At 39.6% G+C, this 19,532-nt stretch overlaps 1 protein-coding gene across 1 annotated transcript in view; it reads left to right on the forward strand.

The window, feature by feature from the left end:
• The first annotated feature begins 353 nt into the window (after positions 1-353).
• Positions 354-19,532, forward strand: part of LOC142338070 (cilia- and flagella-associated protein 337-like) — a 40,856-nt gene continuing 21,677 nt past the window's right edge. The window contains exons 1-2 of the mRNA XM_075387703.1: positions 354-492; positions 1,218-1,392. Coding sequence (XP_075243818.1) covers positions 478-492; positions 1,218-1,392 — 190 coding nt within the window. The 5' untranslated portion in view covers positions 354-477. The remainder of the gene's footprint in view (positions 493-1,217; positions 1,393-19,532) is intronic.

The raw sequence follows: 19,532 nt of genomic DNA on the forward strand, positions 1-19,532 counted from the left end.
AAGGCGGAAGTGGTTAACAACAAGGATAATTAAGCATGTTTTTCGTTTCTATGAATATGCAAAAATATGCTGTTGAACTGTGTTTCGGCGTGAAAAGAGAAGATTATAAGGCTCCTCTGTTGTATCTGAACCTCTTTTCCTATAATGTTACTTGTAGTAAAATCATTAAGCTCGATAAAATTAAAATGATTAAGCTCGCAAACTAATTGGCAACAGATTTAAAACTAATTTTCTAAAATCATTATGGTTCCTCACTAAAAAGACGCAACAGCGGAATTCAATGTCTTGTTAAAAAGCACCCCCACGTGTAATTGAATAATAAATATAGTTGTTTGTTTATTTCGTGAACACGCACTATTTTGTAATCATGTGTCTCGCAAAATTTATCATTATAAAAATGTCATCAAATTGAGTGAATCCTTTTATTTTTATGATATCACATTTGGACAAACAGTGGAGATATTAAAGACATTTAAAATGCGACCAAACAAGGTAAGAAACATTGAGAGATACTTTTCCACAAATTAACTTAACTTAAGTAACTCGAAGTTGGCTTTCACTCATTTCATTGGCAGCAGAAGTTAATGCGAAAGTCAACCCTCAGTTTTAAGGGAGAACAATTGAACAAATTGTAGGGTTTTCATAACTTATAAAAATATTGAGCAAAATAAACTTTTTATTGCTTTAAGTGGCTGTTTTGAAATTTAAAACTGTGGTGTTTAAATTTTAAATAAATATTTTTCTTGATATCGCTTTTTTAAAAAAGTGTGCAAGAGTTGTAATATAGAAATTGTACGTGGAAATTGTAAGGCATAGGTGTCATGGTTCCCCGTCTGAGGTTCGCGTTCAAAAAGACGTGAAAACACATATCACGAGCATTTGGGCTCCTTCACTATTTTGAGTGTAATTTCTGTAAGTCACAAAATTGATTGTCATAGCTACCGTCAAGGTATCTGAATCGATGTTGTTCAACAAATTATTATTGCCAATGTCATGCTCAAATATACTAGGAACTAAGAGGTCTAGTCAGCGGGAAAACTTGTTTTTGTTTCTATAGCTCTAACGTGATAATTAGTACCTGACATAATACTAAATACTTATAAATACAACCTTGTAGGTACTTTGTTTTCTAAATACACCATAGGATTGTTCAAATACTTACACCACTGATTTAGAACTTTAACATAATACAGAAATTAGCTCTTGCACACGTACAGGTGAAAAGACCGACAGCAAGCAATAGGAAGGTAGAGAAGGCGTCTTTGAGGTGGCACGAGATAGTTGGGAAGACAGTGATGGCCCAGAGGGAGATCACATCTGCCAGTGCCAGGACTGGTGCCAGCAGTCGCATGAGTGCAGTCAGCAGTCACGGCAGTGGGGCAGCCAATCAAGGTTAATTGAATTGTTCCACATATGGGGGATAGACAGGTCGAGAATACAGAACACGAACTATGTGCAGTTTTTATTCTTTATAAAATGCTTTGTTATCGACGATTTAACACTCTTTTAGGGTCACACACATTTATTTTTTGGTATCTTTCACGCAGATGACACTTTTTTGTTTCAAACTGTGTAGAATATATAAACTTAGAAACGTAGAAAGTTAAACTACCTTTAATATTTGACGCAAATAAACCGAATCCGAAATTAATCTTGATTCAAACTATAGTATTAAAACTTAGAAAATTTAACTTACCAGTTTTATCAAGTCAAGAGCAAATTGATTCAAGTCAATTTGATATAAACGAATCTTTGAGAAATGGTACTGTTAACCAATATTCGATTCAAAATGATGATTCTAGATAGCTATTATTAAAGTCAGATTATTCTCCTCAGCATGTTTTAACTGATTTTGATATCTCTGGAAGTGTGAATGAATTCTTAGAAAAGTGCAAATGCATTCTATAAATGGTATTCCTCGCGACTGATTTCTAGGAATTTTGTAGAAGTAAACCATATTCGGTATCCCGTACGACCCCCACTATAAATCATGGTGCTAAGATTAGTATTGTATCTTGATTGTTCGCATTGATAATGAGTATAAATAGGGCTGATTTTTGAGCCGTTTTCTTAACCCAGTTGCCTGATTCTAAATTCACTGCTTATTATACAATCCTCGTTATTCTCAGCGGTAATAGTCTTTCCTTAGTTTCGGTTCTTCTAACTTCTTAGGATTATTCGATGGAGTCGGTGTAGACTCAGAGATCGAATAGAGAAATAGAAAATAGTTTGGAGACTTTTTGAGAATACACCTTGGTTGAATATAACTTTGATTTAGTTAGGAATAAGGTCTGTGGTAACTTTGCAATCTTTAATTTCTAAGTTAAGTAATTTCTTAGTGTTATGAATTGGCATTAAACCAGAACTTAACATATCTATCTTAGTATACATAGGTGGTTTTACAGAGATCAATCACTATTAGGTTAAGTTAAGATTTCCCGGGACTTGGACTTTGGAGAGGGGAACTACAGACGCCTTCAAGACGAGTGCTTCTGAGAGTATTAATCGGCCGCGCTCCTTTAGGAGACTGAATAGTGAAAGCCACTCTGAGATCAGGGCTGCCTGATCGTTGACGACTTGGCAAGCTAAGTTAACCCATGTAGTATGGAATGGCGAACCAGGTAGACATTATAACGGTCTGCAGTAGCCTGAAGTACCTGATGGGCAATGTCTTAGTGTTCTATTCAAGTTGATTAATACTCGTCTGGTTGGGTTGTGGAGTGAACTACGACGAGCTTCCCTTCATCTTCACACTTATTAGTTTTAGGATCTTAGATTGATCTCTTAGTATTAAATAGTTGTATTGGGAACTTGGTATACTTCTCAATTATAGTGCCACCTATTTCATAATTGTTTTCTTTTCCATATATTTAGGTCTTAGCTGAGGTTAGACAACTCTCAATCGAACCTTATAATTACTGTTTAATACAAACGACTGCCTCCAATCTGAATCTTAGGAGTAATAGAAGGGCCTGGTATACCCCTTTCTGTTATTTTTGGGATAATAGGCACTCGAAGTTACCACTACTCTAGTTCTCTGTTTTAGCGAAAATTTAGATAATTACAATTGTTGGGATTTGAATAAGGAATTTCCCCAACCCTAGTTTTTTTTCAAATTCTACATTGGCGACCACAGAGGGATATTTTATCAGAAACTAGCAAAAAAAAATAGTAATTGGGTATAGAATAAAGATCGCGAGCCGGGCTCACGAACTGTCAGTGAAAACCAAAAAAAAAACTTTGGTATTAACAAAAAAAAGATAAATTAAGAAATAAAGACTGATCCAAGTAGAAAAGTTACATCAACACGGCATTAACAAAAATTGACTGTTAACTTACACAATAGTGAAAAAGTTTTAACTTTTGAATTACTGAGAATCCAAATCAACAACTCGTAGTTTCTAGTTTTTGCTTTTGATTTCTGTTTTGAAAAGAAAATCAAAATCACTGACACGGGGGGTCTCAAAACGAAGGCAAAGTGTTTGAAACAGTTTTGCGAGAAAAAGAAACTAACATTATCAACGTAGAACACAATTTGAAAAACAAATGGCAAACGCAAACAACAACAACGCCCAGCAGCAAATTGAGCAAATTGACTTCGACTGCTTCGAGCGATGGATACGCCATTTCGAAGCGATGGCTCAGGCAAACAACTGGGACGATGCCAGGCAGCGAGCAGTTCTCCCCACTTGCTTGAACAACTACGCACTGGACGAGTACTACAACCTTCCAAATCAGTACCTTATTCAAGTACAAGGACAGCCGGCACCGACGATTGAGCGGGTTCTCAATGCACTCAACAATCGAATCGGAGATTTTCCTAATGCAAGAAGTGCACGAACCGAGTTCAAGAACCTCCAGCAAAATGAAGGGGAGAGCATTCAAGAATTCTCTCGAAGAGTTCGAAAATTGGGCGAAGCAGCAAACGCTCACTTGAACGCAGCAGGAAGGCAGGAAGCTAATAAAGACGCGTTTATCGATGGACTGCTGGACAGTGAAATACGATACACCCTCCTCAAGGAAGACCCGGACACCTTCAATGCATCCGCCCAAAGAGCTATAGCCCTCGAAGCAATTGCGAAAGTTGAGAATGCCCCATATCGACCAAGGCGGACGGGACATGTGCGTTGGACCCAAGTTGACGACGATGAAAGTGGAAGAAAAACTGAAATAAGAGACCTATCAACCAATGTTGGCATGGGACTCAGTGACTTGATGGAAAACCAAATCAGGAGTTTCAACAAAATACTGGAGCAACAGGAACGTCACACGCAGATCATGGAACGGATATTAGATACACAGAGCCGGTTTCTAACAGAATTTGCACCAGCCCAGAGAACATCGCGCAGCCCTGCAAGAGTGGATCGGAACAGCAACGTATAATGCTATCATTGTCAAGATTGGGGGCATTTTGCGAGTCGCTGCCCTAAACGTAGCACTGCTTCAAGACGACAAGAAGATGGAAGCGTCGAAACGCAGCCAGTTGTTAAGATGATTTTGCAGAGGGCGCAGAGACATGAAACTTTTAACAGTGCGAGTATCGAGAACAATAGCGGCATCTTTGGACCTACTGTTTATGTTGATGCTAAACTGAACGGGAAGTTGCACAGAGCGCTGATAGACACGGGTAGCAATGTGAATATTATATCTGAACAGACGTACAAACTTTATTCACCCCCAATGTTACTATCGGACTTCCACGACACAGTCTTATCAGCAACGAACGACCCATTCCGCATTCTAGGAAAATTCACCGGAGTCCTTGCATTCGGTCCGGGTATGGTTATTCAGACGGAATTTCTCGTCACCCCGGACACAGATGTACCCTTGATATTAGGGACACCCATACTACAAGAGAATCAAATGTCGATCGACTTCCAGTCCAGGCAACTAATGATGAGCACAGAGAGCAGTACAGTGAATTTGACATTCCTTTGGAAAACAGAGAAACCCGGACAAGTCAAGGTTTGCGGCGCGGAGAGTGAGTTACAAGGCCGTGAACCCTTACAAACAGAGAAAAACTACCCTCTCGAACCAACGTCAGAAGATGAGCTCAACTTGATCTGCAACCTAGTGAAATCCGATTCAAGTGATCATGGAATTGGACTCAAGACATTGAGTACAGTTGCCTGTTTTCGAGATGTTTTTGCCCTTAACGATGCGGAATTGGGTCAAACTCAGCTAGTGGAACACGGTATTGATACGGGAGACGCTGGACCAATTAAACTTGCTCCCTATTGACTCGCGCCAGGGAAGATGGCAGTTGTGAAACAAGAAGTTGAAGATATGCTCTCACGGAATATTATCCGGCCATCCAAAAGCCCCTACAGCGCACCCATTGTACTTGTTACGAAAAAAGACGGCAGCAACAGAATGTGTGTAGACTTTAGAAAACTTAATGAAGTGACGAGAAAAGACGCCTTCCCTTTACCCAGAATCGATCAAATCCCCGATCATCTTCATGGAGCTACGGTTTTTTCGGGCCTGGATTTAGCCTCCGGATACTGGCAGGTCCCATTAGCAGAGTCAGCGATACCCAAAACCGCATTCGTTACTCCAGATGGTGGTCACTACGAGTTCCTGCGACTACCGTTTGGACTCTGCAATGCCCCAGGCACTTTTCAACGATTGATGACAACAATTTTTAACGAGTACCTCTTCAGCTTTGTTCTCATCTTTTTGGACGATGTTCTAGTCTTCAGCAAGTCGGAGGAAGAACACGAGGAACATCTGCGAAGTGTGTTTGAAGCCCTCAGGAAAGCAAACATTAAGTTGAAGCCAAAGAAATGCAAATTGTACCAAAACTCAGTTACGTACTTACGTACTTAGAACACGAGGAACATCTGCGAAGTGTGTTTGAAGCCCTCAGGAAAGCAAACATTAAGTTGAAGCCAAAGAAATGCAAATTGTACCAAAACTCAGTTACGTACTTAGGATACAAATTAAGTGCCGAAGGAATATCACCCGACGAGGGAAAAATCAAAGCCCTAAAGGAGTGGAAAAGGCCGGAAAACGTCACAGAAGTGAGATCATTCATTGGATTCTGCAGCTAGTATCGAAGATTTGTGAACGACTTCGCAGGAATAGCCAAACCTTTACACGAGATCACGAAGAAGAATAGGAGATTCACCTGGACACCAGACTGTCAAGCCGCCTTCGAGAGTCTAAAAACTGCAATGATCGAAAGCACGGTTTTATCTCATCCGGACTACAACTCACCATTCGTGCTGGACACAGACGCAAGTGACAACAGTTTGGGCGCAGTACTTTCAAATGTCATAGATGGTGTTGAGTATCCCGTTGCTTATGCAAGCAGAGTGCTATCGCCAGCAGAATGTAAATATTCAACAACGAAAAGAGAGGCCCGAGCTGTAATTCAGGCAATGAAATGGTACAAGCCATACCTATGGGGTACGAAATTCGTGTTGAGAACGGACCATGCTTCACTTCAATGGCTGTTCAGGCAAAACAACGATGGAATGATCTTTCGAATGCTACAAAAACGCCAAGAGTTTGACTTCCAGGTGGTTCATCGCCCTGGCGAAAAACATGGAAATGCGGACGGACTTTCACGACAGTGTAGCCAGACACCCGAACTGACTGAGGAGGAGAAGAAAGAGATGTTTGGCGACTGCCCCCCCCGCTGAAAGTTTGAGCGAAGCTCTGGGCCATATCCAAATGTTGACTTCGCTGGAACTTAATCCATGTTCTTCAGAGACTAAACCACTGTCCAAAATTCAAATGGCAAAAACTCTTACGTTCACCAGGCACGAGTTCGAAGATGGGACTACAGAATGGATAGAAACGGACACAGATTCAGATTGCGGACTGGAGAACGCGGACTCCGAATTGCTCCAACAAAATAAAACTCAGCAGCAGGAAAGCGACGACGAGGACGAATACGAAATTCCCTACGGAATGAGTTTCCAAAAACTTTTTGAAGCTGCACTGGCAGAGCGGGCATCAAGAGGCAAATTTGGACTCAGCTGGTCAACCGACGAGGAGAGTGATTACACCAGCCAAACTGAGTATTATGGGAATCCGGGGATGACCAAAGACAGCAACTACCCCAACGAAACCCAGCTCGAAAATTGTGCAGCTGTCAAGGAGAACGACTCCCCAAGCAATACCAAATGTGGAAGAGTTCGAATGACTACAAACCCTGGCTGTTCAGATGGACTCAAGTTGAACATTCCCGAAAACGAAGAGGCATCAATGGAAATTATCCTGGAGGAGGGCAGAGAAGCAGCAAGCGAACATCAAGCGCAGGACCCTGCAATAAAACTCGTTTTTCAATGGGCCAACGCAAACGAGAATGGTACTCAAACATCACTTGGCAAACTCAACTTGAAGAAAGCAGCAGCTATTGCAGCCGGGGAAGATGCGGTGGCACTCTGGAGTGTTTGGGAACAACTGGAACTTGCAGATGGAGTTCTATACTGGAAGTGGCTTGTGGAGGGAACAAATACAAATATCAGACAGTTTGTAGTGCCCATTAGTCTAAGAGAAAAAGTGTTAGAACAACTACATGACTCCAAGATCAGTGGAGGACAATTTGCGTTTCAGAAAACACTCGACAGAGCCAGGCAACGATTCTGGTGGCCAAACATGAGAAAAGAGATCGAGAGGAAATGTGAGAACTGCTTAACTTGTCAGTCGCGATCCACAGCTGGGAAGAAACGGAGAGCACCCTTGCAAACGATCAACGTCGGAATTCGTTTCAACAAAATTGCCGCAGACATTTTGGGTCCAGTAACGAAAACAAAAGGAGGGTACAAATATATTCTCGTACTCACGGACTACTTCACAAATTACGTAGTTAGCACACCTTTACAAAACACAAATGCTGAAATCGTGGCAAGAGCAATCGTGGAGAAATGGATTCTTATGTTTGGGGCCCCGGACTCAATTCACACTGACCAGGGCTCAAATTTTTGCAGTGAATTGATCTTGGAACTCTGCAAGCTGTTTGGAATGGAGAAAACAAAGACCTCACCTTACCACCCTCAAGGCAACGGAATGGTTGAGCGACACAATCGGGTCATTGCTGATGTTGTATTGAAGTACTGCGCTGGAAATCCGAACACTTGGGACGAAATGCTTCCATATCTGAGCTTCGTCTACAACACAACAGTGCACAGAACAACAGGTCATACCCCCTTTTCTCTGGTATACGGACAAGAGTGCAAATACCCAATCGACCTACTTCTACCCAAAGCACCAGGTCACAAAATCCAAAGTTACGAATTCACCCGATGGCTAGAGGAACAATTTCTTGAAGCCCACATGAACGCCAGGGAAACTTTGGGATGCAACCAGGAGAGACAAAAAGACCGATATCGTAAAGAAATTTTTGGAGAAAGCTACAGCAACGGTGATCGCGTCTGGTTTTTCGCTCCCCACAAAGCCAAATCGAGAAAGTTCTTTCTGCCGTGGGACGGCCCCTACATTGTGTTAGAGAAAACTTCTGATGTGCACTATAAAATATCGAAAACGGGTACCTGTAACAAATGGCAGATTGTACATTATAACAGACTGAAACCCGTAAAAGAAGAAACTGATCAACACAGAGTCCTCACTCGCCCAGCACCAGGAAGACGGCCACCAGCTGGAGAAGTGGATGACCAGGAGGAGACAGCAAATTCGGGATTCTTCTCGAGGAAATCTGCACGAAGGGCTCTCCCTCGAAACTTGGAAAGATACAGATGGATGGAGGAAGAAGATGACTTCTTTCACAACCTGTTTGAGGAACGGGAGAGAACTCCATCTGTCAGAGAAGAGGTAGACAACAAGACCCAGGATGTTGAAGAAACGCAGGCAACCGAACTGACCGCACCTGATGGGAGAAAGGACATGACAGGGGCCAAACTGGAGACTTCACCCTCAGTCTCTGAACTTGCAAACCTGCCAGAGACAACGCATCAACTGAACACTACTCCCGAGAAGACTATCAACACGGAGTTCATGGACATGCAGAGACCTCATAAATTGAAAGGGGTAAAGAGAGCACCAACAACACTCAACCTTGAAACACCGAGCCCATGTCTGATCTCAGAAACAGAAGGACGTCCAAAACGAGCAAAACGATTCCCCAAGAGATACGGAATCGATGACGAATGAAACCCTGATCTGAGCACCTATGACGAATCATCATAACAAACTCGACTTTAGACTTAAGCCAGGAACAAACTAATTTTCTAGATTATGTACTTTGAACGCTTTTTTAATAATAATCACTATGGACTAATAAAATTTTTCTCCTTTTTTTGTAGCTAACCAAAAATAAAAGTATCAAAATTTTCCTTAAAAAAAGTCGCGATTAAGACTTCAGAAAACGTTTAGGCATAAAACAGTGGTCGAAACGGATTCCAGATTGCATTTGAATTTAATTTGAGTTTTTTTAAGGTTTAATTAGATTTTCAAACAACAACAAAAATATTAGAAATAAGCATAAGAAAATTTGGTATTAAAAAAAAACCGGAAAAAAGGCAATTCATTAATAGCCTAGTTTTAGTTTTAAAAAAAATAATAATTCTTTTAAAAAAAGAACAATATGAAACAAACTAGAATAATAAAAAAAAATTAGGTCTCAGTATAGAAAAAGTTTTTCGCTTCAAGTGCAGTTTTTCTAGCTTTGCAAGTATTTAGTGGAGTGGTGCTATCTTTTTCTTGTTATCCGGTTGACTCTAGCAGAAGTAACAACCCGAGCAAACATTGCGTTTGTCCCACAGACTCCGATTGCTCTGGCTGATTCAATTGAATTGATCGAAATTGCAGTGCCCTTTCCAAAACCCTTGGACATCAATTGGAGCGCATTTAAACACTTTTCAAAAACCCTGAAGGAAATGGAGACTCGTGTGTGGAAAGAGGCGCAATGGGGATATTGCAATAACCAAAAGTTAAACGGCATCGTCGAAAACAGTCAGAATACCCTGATCACGTCACTACAAAAAGATATTTCCGAGATCGAAGAAGACAGGACACCGCTGATTCGAGATGTGAAGATTTTTGCAAACTCAAAGCTCTCGAACAGGAAGAGAAGGTCAATAACCTTGCTTGCAGCGGGAGCTGCTGCCGCACTTGTTTTGGAGCCCATAGTAGAAAAAACAGCTTGCAAAATGCTCTCCATCTTCCATCTTTGTCAGGACTCAGAAGAAAAGATGCGGCGAATTGCAAGTCACTTAGACAGCATGGAGTACAAGCTACACCATTTAACAAGCGACACAGACAACACAATACACATCCTGGGCAACGAAAATTTAAAACAGCAGGAACAAATGAAAACTATCATGAACTATACGGCTGGGAACTTCGGAACCGTAGAGAACGCTGTTAACAATCTTGAACAAGATATGGAACAAGTACAGCAGGCCCAAGTCTGCGACCACAAGAGGAGCGACGTGTTCACCTTCTTTCTCAAAACACAAATTGTGATCAATAACGTTTCCTTCGCGCTAGTATCTCTTCATTCGGAAGTGCAATCCTTCAAATATGAGCTGAAGCAATTCAATAGCAAAGTTCGAGAGGCTTTTCAGGACTTGTCGAACGGAAGAATACCATCAAGACTTGTTGAACCAGACAAACTACGACAAATTTTACAACCCCTCTGATTCCATCGCAAGACGATGTCAATACCACTCCAGCATGTTAGTCTTTACTATGAACTTGAGCTACTTCGTAATGTTTTTATTGGAAACAATGGACTCCTATTGAAAATCGAAATCCCTATGTCAAGTCAAAGCCCTATCCATAAGGTCTTTAAAGGAGTGCCCCTTCCGCAACCTATTACAAATTCAACCATAGCTTCAGTGCTTGTACTCGAGCATGAACTGCTTGTCGTCTCGGAAGCTACGACAAACTTTGCCGAAGTTGATGAAACACAGATTCTCTCCTGTCAAGGTTCGAAACGACTGAAACTTTGCGAACAACCCTTCCCAATGACTGGAAACCAACAAGCTGGTTGCCTGATCAGTCTGTTTTCCGGTCACGAGGCAGCTGTTTTACAAACTTGCAAATTTGATGTCATTCATCTACCAATAATACCTACGGCAACCTATCTGGCGCACTCAAAATTCCTTATTTTGTCGGCATTTACAAAATACTGGATAACTGACATCGCAGAAAACACGTTACAGAGCAGTAAATTGAGAGGATGTCAGAGTTGCATCGTACAACCTTCTTGTAACGGGAGAATTGAAATACCTAACGGAAGGTTGATTCTTCGTCCCTCGACAGACAGTTGTCAGAACGAATCTGGGCTTGTCATGAAGGTAAGCCTCAACCCCTTACTTGAGGAAGCATTTACCTTGCCAACCCCAGAAACCCACAATCTGAACTCACTAAGTGCCACATTTGACTACAAAAGAAAAGTATTGGAACATGTAAAAGTTGAACTACAAGCAAAACCACCACTAGAAATAGACACCGGAACTATCAGAAAATTAGTACGGGAGTTTCACCAGCACAGTCAAAGGCAATCAATAAAAAACGCAGCCGGTGGAACGTTCAATAATGTGATAAGTTTTCTGGGACTGTTTTTATGGATTTCAACTATCTGTATTACAGCAGCTTTCCTACTATGGAAACACAAAAAATTATGCTCTAAACAAAAGGAACAACCTTGTCGTGAAGATAACAATGAAGAATCAGGGGAAAATATACACCCAACACAGCACACAGAGTTACTTTGTAGGGTCAGGGAACAGAATAAACTAGAGTCTTCCACATTTTAATGAGTGTTGTACCTTTCTTGTAATCTCATAATACCGTGTATCTCACATATTGGCGCTAATCACTTGAGGTAATCTATAACTATTCAGGAGAATAGTTGAGTCCGAGGGAGAAGTGTAGAATATATAAACTTAGAAACGTAGAAAGTTAAACTAACCTTTAATATTTGACGCGTATAAACCGAATCCGAAATTAATCTTGATTCAAACTATAGTATTAAAACTTAGAAAATTTAACTTACCAGTTTTATCAAGACAAGAGCAAATTGATTCAAGTCAATTTGATATAAACGAATCTTTGAGAAATGGTACTGTTAACCAATATTCGATTCAAAATGATGATTCTAGATAGCTATTATTAAAGTCAGATTATTCTCCTCAGCATGTTTTAACTGATTTTGATATCTCTGGAAGTGTGAATGAATTCTTAGAAAAGTGCAAATGCATTCTATAAATGGTATTCCTCGCGAATGATTTCTAGGAATTTTGTAGAAGTAAACCATATTCGGTATCCCGTACGACCCCCACTATAAATCATGGTGCTAAGATTAGTATTGTATCTTGATTGTTCGCATTGATAATGAGTATAAATAGGGCTGATTTTTGAGCCGTTTTCTTAACCCAGTTGCCTGATTCTAAATTCACTGCTTATTATACAATCCTCGTTATTCTCAGCGGTAATAGTCTTTCCTTAGTTTCGATTCTTCTAACTTCTTAGGATTATTCGATAGAGTCGGTGTAGACTCAGAGATCGAATAGAGAAATAGAAAATAGGTTGGAGACTTTTTGAGAACACACCTTGGTTGAATATAACTTTGATTTAGTTAGGAATAAGGTCTGTGGTAACTTTGCAATCTTTAATTTCTAAGTTAAGTAATTTCTTAGTGTTATGAATTGACATTAAACCAGAACTTAACATATCTATCTTAGTATACATAGGTGGTTTTACAGAGATCAATCACTATTAGGTTAAGTTAAGATTTCCCGGGACTTGGACTTTGGAGAGGGGAACTACAGACGCCTTCAAGACGAGTGCTTCTGAGAGTATTAATCGGCCGCGCTCCTTTAGGAGACTGAATAGTGAAAGCCACTCTGAGGTCAGGGCTGCCTGATCGTTGACGACTTGGCAAGCTAAGTTAACCCATTTAGTATGGAATGGCGAACCAGGTAGACATTATCACGGTCTGCAGTAGCCTGAAGTACCTGATGGGCAATGTCTTAGTGTTCTATTCAAGTTGATTAATACTCGTCTGGTTGGGTTGTGGAGTGAACTACGACGAGCTTCCCTTCATCTTCACTCTTAGTAGTTTTAGGATCTTAGATTGATCTCTTAGTATTAAATAGTTGTATTGGGAACTTGGTATACTTCTCAATTATAGTGCCACCTATTTCATAATTGTTTTCTTTTCCATATATTTAGGTCTTAGCTGAGGTTAGACAACTCTCAATCGAACCTTATAATTACTGTTTAATACAAACGACTGCCTCCAATCTGAATCTTAGGAGTAATAGAAGGGCCTGGTATACCCCTTTCTGTTATTTTAGGATAATAGGCACTTGAAGTTACCACTACTCTAGTTCTCTGTTTTAACGAAAATTTAGATAATTACAATTGTTGGGATTTGAATAAGGAATTTCCCCCACCCTAGTTTTTTTCAAATTCTACAAACTGTACTTGAATTTTGAAATTGCTAATTGATTACGCAGTGAGGTACCCTGATCGAAACATATTAAAACACGGAAATCTTGCTAAGATATCGCCGTGCTACATTAAAAAATGAAAGAAAACACTAAAAATTTAACAAGCTTGCAAGATTTTTGATTGCGTAGAAAGAAACAAGATATTGACAAGATAACCAAGAGAAATTTAAACATAATATGGTAATACACACCAACTTCAACATCAAAAAGGACTCACTCGGGGTTCATTGTGCGACCCAAATTACAGGGTCGGGAAAGTATTCCGGTCGCACGATAGTCTGGACAATGGTCGCAGTAGGGCCTGATAAAAAACCAAAGTCTGAACATAGTCTACATTGCTAAATATATCTACAAGATATTTTAAATAATTAAAAATCAACAGCAATAAGAATCCTTGAATGGCTAAAAATGAACCGAGGAATTGCATTTCTTTCAGGAAAACTGTATAAGAATACAAAAAATTTTGCGGAAGCTTTTTTAAAAATCCAATTTGTTAGCGATCAGTGGGTTTACAACTGACGCAGCTTCTTGATTCATGCTTTTCTTTTTTGTTTACGTTCTGTAAGCTTTATGTAGAGCCACTTCAGCAACTCTGTAGCAAAAAATGCCTAAACCACTACTGATCAAAGTTTCCCCTTTTCAACTGCTAAAATTGTTTCCAGAAACTTTTTCTTCATCTGAATTTTCTGGAAAACTTTTTTCTTTTGTGTCAAGAATTATGAAGATCTTGCATGACATGGCAAGCAAGTTGTACCAATTTTTGTTTCACAGTTTAAGTCCTAAATCATAACCTCTCAGTTGATACAATCTTTTTCTATTGCATAGGTGAATCTGAAGCTTTGAGCAGCTATAGTTGTATACTACCACTTTTTTTTTTACTTTTGCGATAAAAGTAGATTGCCAGGGAAAATATAATGAAAAGCTTGTTGCTACGTTCTATACTTTTTTGAACTTGTGGATTTGGGTACGAAACAGAAAGGCCAATTAGATAAGCCAGATAAAATTGAAAATTGAACCAATATTTGCGTCTCTAGCTTGCCTGTCATCAAATTTGAAATTTTTTTTCACAAAATTCATTTAATGGGAACTTAATTTATACAAAACTTTTTGAGTAATTTGAGGTCAACTGAATAGAGCATGTTACCAAAAAATTAAATGAAATGTTAGCACAGTTTGTGAAATGTTTACAATTTATATGAAAATATATTGAACTTAAACGTTGAAAATAGTTACCTACCTGAAGTAAACTACGACAATATCACTTTTTTTGTTTTTCCGCCATCTCCTCAATGCACAATAATTTCACAAGAACAAAATCAATAACGAAATAATGTTCGAATGAGGTTTTGTTTCAAACTAAATTAATCACGTCTCCTTTTGTGAAATCTCCTTAAGCTTTGATCAAACAATCTATAAATATGAGAAGAATTTTTTAAGTTTTCTTCCAATTGTTAAAAATTTAATAATTTTTAGTCATACAGTTGACATTAATGTTGTTTTCAGAAATGATTTTAGATGCACCATTGTCATACGACAAAATGGCCATGTCAAAATTCATCATGACAATTATTCTGAAACGGAAGCGAAAAACAGGAACACGCCGGGCACAAAAGTTATAATAAGCTGTTGATTGTTTTAGCTTGTATGAGTCATTCAATTTGATTGCAATAGTTACACATTCCTTTGATTTTCAATTTTTGGCTTAGAAACGTACATTAGTCACGGTAATTGTTCCGAACAACTTTAGTGGGGGAAGAGTTATTTGATCAACTAGGTTTTTTTGACCTGACAATTTTGGCCGATTGATATATCCATCATACAGAGTTCTGAGTGGTATCATTGGAAAACTTATCGAGAGCAGAATTTCAAATTAAACTTTTTTTTTCAATTTCGCTTTCTATATATGATTGAGGAATAACGTATACCGTAAGGTTCTGTCTTTTCGTTTTTTTGTTAATTTGCCTTGTTTAGAATTTTGTAGTAAGACACCAAGAGATAGAAATTGTACTCTTTTATTGTTTATTAAGTGTTTGTTGTTTAAGAGCTTGTATGGTTGTTAAATAAAAGCTTACAATTGTCAGATTTATAACCGCATTTATCCTCAAAATCAAGTTTGGCACGATGAAACTCAAGAATCATAGTGAAGCAAAACGTTTGGCTTCAAAAATCATAAAAAATCATGAAGTTTTGATCATAGATTATATTTGTTTGATTAACATGATGAAATAAAATGAAAAGCATGTATGACTAGTGCTTGATAAGGAGGAAGTCTTTTCAGCTTTTGTAATATCAACAGGAAACCAAATTTGATCCTTGAATGAATATATGCAATACCAAGTTAAGGATGATTCGATCCTAATTTCATAATTATCCTAATTTATGACTTTCTGGTCGTTTAATCAGTAACCACCCGTGCATGTTTTGCAAATGATTTCGCTTAAATGAACTAATTACTTAAAACCTTTTGAAACGTTTTAAGAGTCAGGCTTATCGAGGTTTTATGACAGCCAAACCAGTTTTACAGTTTTTTTTGCGGATACAAAGATGAATTAGGAAAAGCAACCTTCTTTGCATTTGTTCAAGTGGACGTGATGTGATGTTTGTTGCTGTTGCTGTGTTGTATTGATTGACTCTGCAGATGATAAAGTTCCATAGTGGCTTTCCAGTCGTGTTTTGAAAAGTGCCGGAAAATGAGACACAAACTTTGCCCAGCTCTGGTCGCCTACTTGATTTTTAAAGCCCATTAATATCATATGGAACATCTGTTTGAGATCTTGTTTCGGGTTGGCCCAAGAGGCAATGGCATCACAAAAAATAAAGCCGGCTAAAATGCCAACAGGGTTCAAGGAAATCATGGAACAGAGTCTTCGGAAGGCAATGTCTTTCTCCTCGTTGTCTCGGATGCTTCTCAGAGCCTGATAAAATGTTGGAGTTGGGGGTACACTGCAGAAGTGCACACGTAACCCACTCTCCCAAGTGTGATTGCTGTGTTTTCCATTAAGGTCTTAGGTAAGTTATGTCTGTTCACAGTCTCAATCAGCTGCTGAAGGGACAGAGGTACAAATGACTCCATCGCCGAACCCAATTTCATGATAATTTCTCCTATTGCCCATGTAGCATTGTTTCGTATAGAAACGAGTCCGGGCTGTGGATTCTCAGCCAGAATTGGCATCATATTCTCCATGTGAGGCTGTACCAACTCAAACAAGGCCTTCGTCAGATCTCCCAACAATGCGAAAGAGCTCTGCCTCACACAATCAGAGGTCATGAGACGTTGAAGCGGCTTCTTTTGATTGCAACTGGCTCACAGGTCTACACCTCTTCCTATCAACATAATAGCGTTTTCGCGCATTAGTGTGACTGAGACCGATTGAGCAAGCCTGCTGAAAACAACAGACAAACCAGTTGATTACAAACTCCTGTTGTCAGTGATGAGAGCTATTCGCTTCAAAGTCTTTCTCACGAAATCAGAGAGTCCATCAAATGATCCACAAGCCATAGGAATGAATTGAACACCTGAGTTGGCACATTGTGCGTATACTGCTCAAATTTCATGTCTTCTGCAGCTCTCAGGGCACAATCAGACTTCCTTGCCGCATTTGAATTAAAACTGGGTTGCAGTAGGTAGGTAATGGTTACATCCAGAGCTACTGGCTGTCCAGCAGAACAACAAGGTAAATAAACATCTTCAGGTCTGGATTTTTTTTCTGGTATCAGGTTTTTCTGGTATCAGGCGGATATAATTTTGCATCCACTTTTTTCCCAGCATGTACTTCACAGCTGCACAAAACTCATTTGGCAGGAAGTGGAGACCGAGAGCCGGTATGGGAGCTGCTGATAACCAGGCTCCAAATTGAGGCAGAGAGAGTGACGATAAACAAGCTTTTTCTCTTTTAATTGTCTGGTTTTAAATTAATTTTTGGAGAGTGACTGCGTTTTGGGCTTCCTGTGTTTCGCTTTGAGTAAGCTGCGATATTGACAAACCGTTTAGTTCATCAATCGTTTTGATGAAAACATGATCGACTTTAGCCAGTTATAAGCTCTAACAATGAAGCAGACTGCGATACCGAAGCAATATAGAGTGCTTCTATCTGGTCAGATGCTTGTCGGACTCCAATTCCAGTCTTATCTTTTTGATAGGTAAACATGCCTGATGTCATGACTCATTGGACAAAACTGATTCCAGTATATCCTCGAAAATTGTCCTTTGAAGCGAATTAAACTCCTCAAAAGTTTTACGGCTTCCTCTGATGGTTTATTGCAGCACAGTGAGTACACAATTTTTGGTGCACCCAGGGAGCTACGTAGAATTCCAACTGTGAGTCGTTTATAAACTCCAGGCTCTCCATTAGCTTTTCGATCTTTTGAACACGCTTCTGTATCGAGGAAGCTACAAATCTGGGGGATCCAACAGGAGCAACCAGTATTTTGAGTCCTTCTCTACTGTTTTGTTTAATTCTGCTATCAGTCGTGCTAAGAACTCTTTTTGACCAGAACTCTCATTTGTCTCCATTGAGTTCTAACCCGCAAGTTTTGCCCAAAACAATCAAAATATCTCGAGCCGCGTGAAGTTCGGTTTCTGTTCCAGCAATAATACCAACGTCAAGGTACCAACAGTGCTTGGTAAGATTACGTATTTTTGATTCAATCTCTTCTATTATAGGTCAAAAGGTCAACAGAGGACCCAAGTGATCTCCTTGTAGCCCTGCGGACTGACTTGTTACAGATTTTTTGCTATAATAAAGATGAGTGTGCCGTGGGTGGCAAAATTTGGCAAATGATTTGGCATTAAAGTGACCGCTGCTTTCAGAATTTGACTTGTTTTAGTAGAATTATAGGGATTTTTGAAATTGAGCTGTAAAAAATCTGCATCCTGTGAAAACTGCAATTTTTTAAATGTCATCTTGGTTGCAAGTATGATACTCCACCCTTGATTCTTACACCAATTTTTTTTAGACAAGAAGAGTTCGACCGACTCCGATATTGTTTGTTTGGCTATGCATTTTGCAACCAAACGTCGCAACACCTCATCCATAGCTATAGGACACACACCTCCTTTTAATTACTTTGAAACAGTTAAGAAAGCACTGCAAAAAACTGGTAACACTGAAAGAGGGAGCTGACCTCTGCTGGCCAAATTCATCAGCTTCATTTTGCTTGTTTAGCTGTTTAGATTAATCAGGAGTTGCGCAACTAAGTGCCTGCAAAATTTTTTCGGGTACATTTTAGATGGACCAGCAGCTGAAAAAATGGGGAAGGCTTATATTTGGCGAAATGCAGTTGGCTAATCAAACTGATGCGCGTGGGAGCTGTAGTCTTGAAATTGCAGCCGAGGTTCTTCTTCCAAAGGATGTAGGGTTTTAAGCTCTCTGATTGTTTGCTTATTATTTGGCGCTATTCCATCTAATGTGAGAAATTGCTGCTCTCTCTAATAAGCCTTGGAGGCACAGCGTCTTAGCACGAGCTGCAAGTGCTTCTATTGTATCATTAACGGTTGTTCTTGATTGCTTGACCGATGCAGCTTCATACCAAAGTTCAGCGTGTTTACCAACTTTCCAGCGCTCAAACTTTTCGACACTAAATTTTCATGATTTTGTGTGTGTTTCTTTCCACCCCTATAAGATGCTCGCAATATGCATTTACTAATGGCAAACGGCTTCTTCCTGTTTTCTGTGCTGTTTGGCTCTGAGACACACCCCTCGATTGTTCTGGTGAAAACTTTCAACCAACTGAGTCGAAACTTGACAGGTACGTACCGTAGTGATGGAATCTGTGTCTTACAAATTGCTTGCAAGTCTGGCAGTTCAATAGGATTCATGTTTTATGCACCAAGACTGCCCTCTGTGCTATTTGAAATTGTTTCTGTTTCGCCAATCAAATCTATCTCGTCAATGCGGGCTGCTATATCGCGCGGAATTTTTTTGTTGGACAGTAAGGAGATAAATGGAGCGTTTGCCCATATGGACTGTAAGCAGACCCTTTCATCAAAATTCGGTCCCAAATTGTATGATCTTGTATGAGTGATCTCAGTTTTGTTGTTTTTGTGACTTTTGATATTTATCTTAAACAGTTTGTCTTTTTTACCAGGATAAAACAGCACTG

Source organism: Convolutriloba macropyga, chromosome 4 (assembly GCF_964194025.1).
Source record: "Convolutriloba macropyga chromosome 4, txConMacr16.3, whole genome shotgun sequence".
In the NCBI taxonomy this organism is placed as follows: Eukaryota; Metazoa; Xenacoelomorpha; order Acoela; family Convolutidae; genus Convolutriloba; species Convolutriloba macropyga.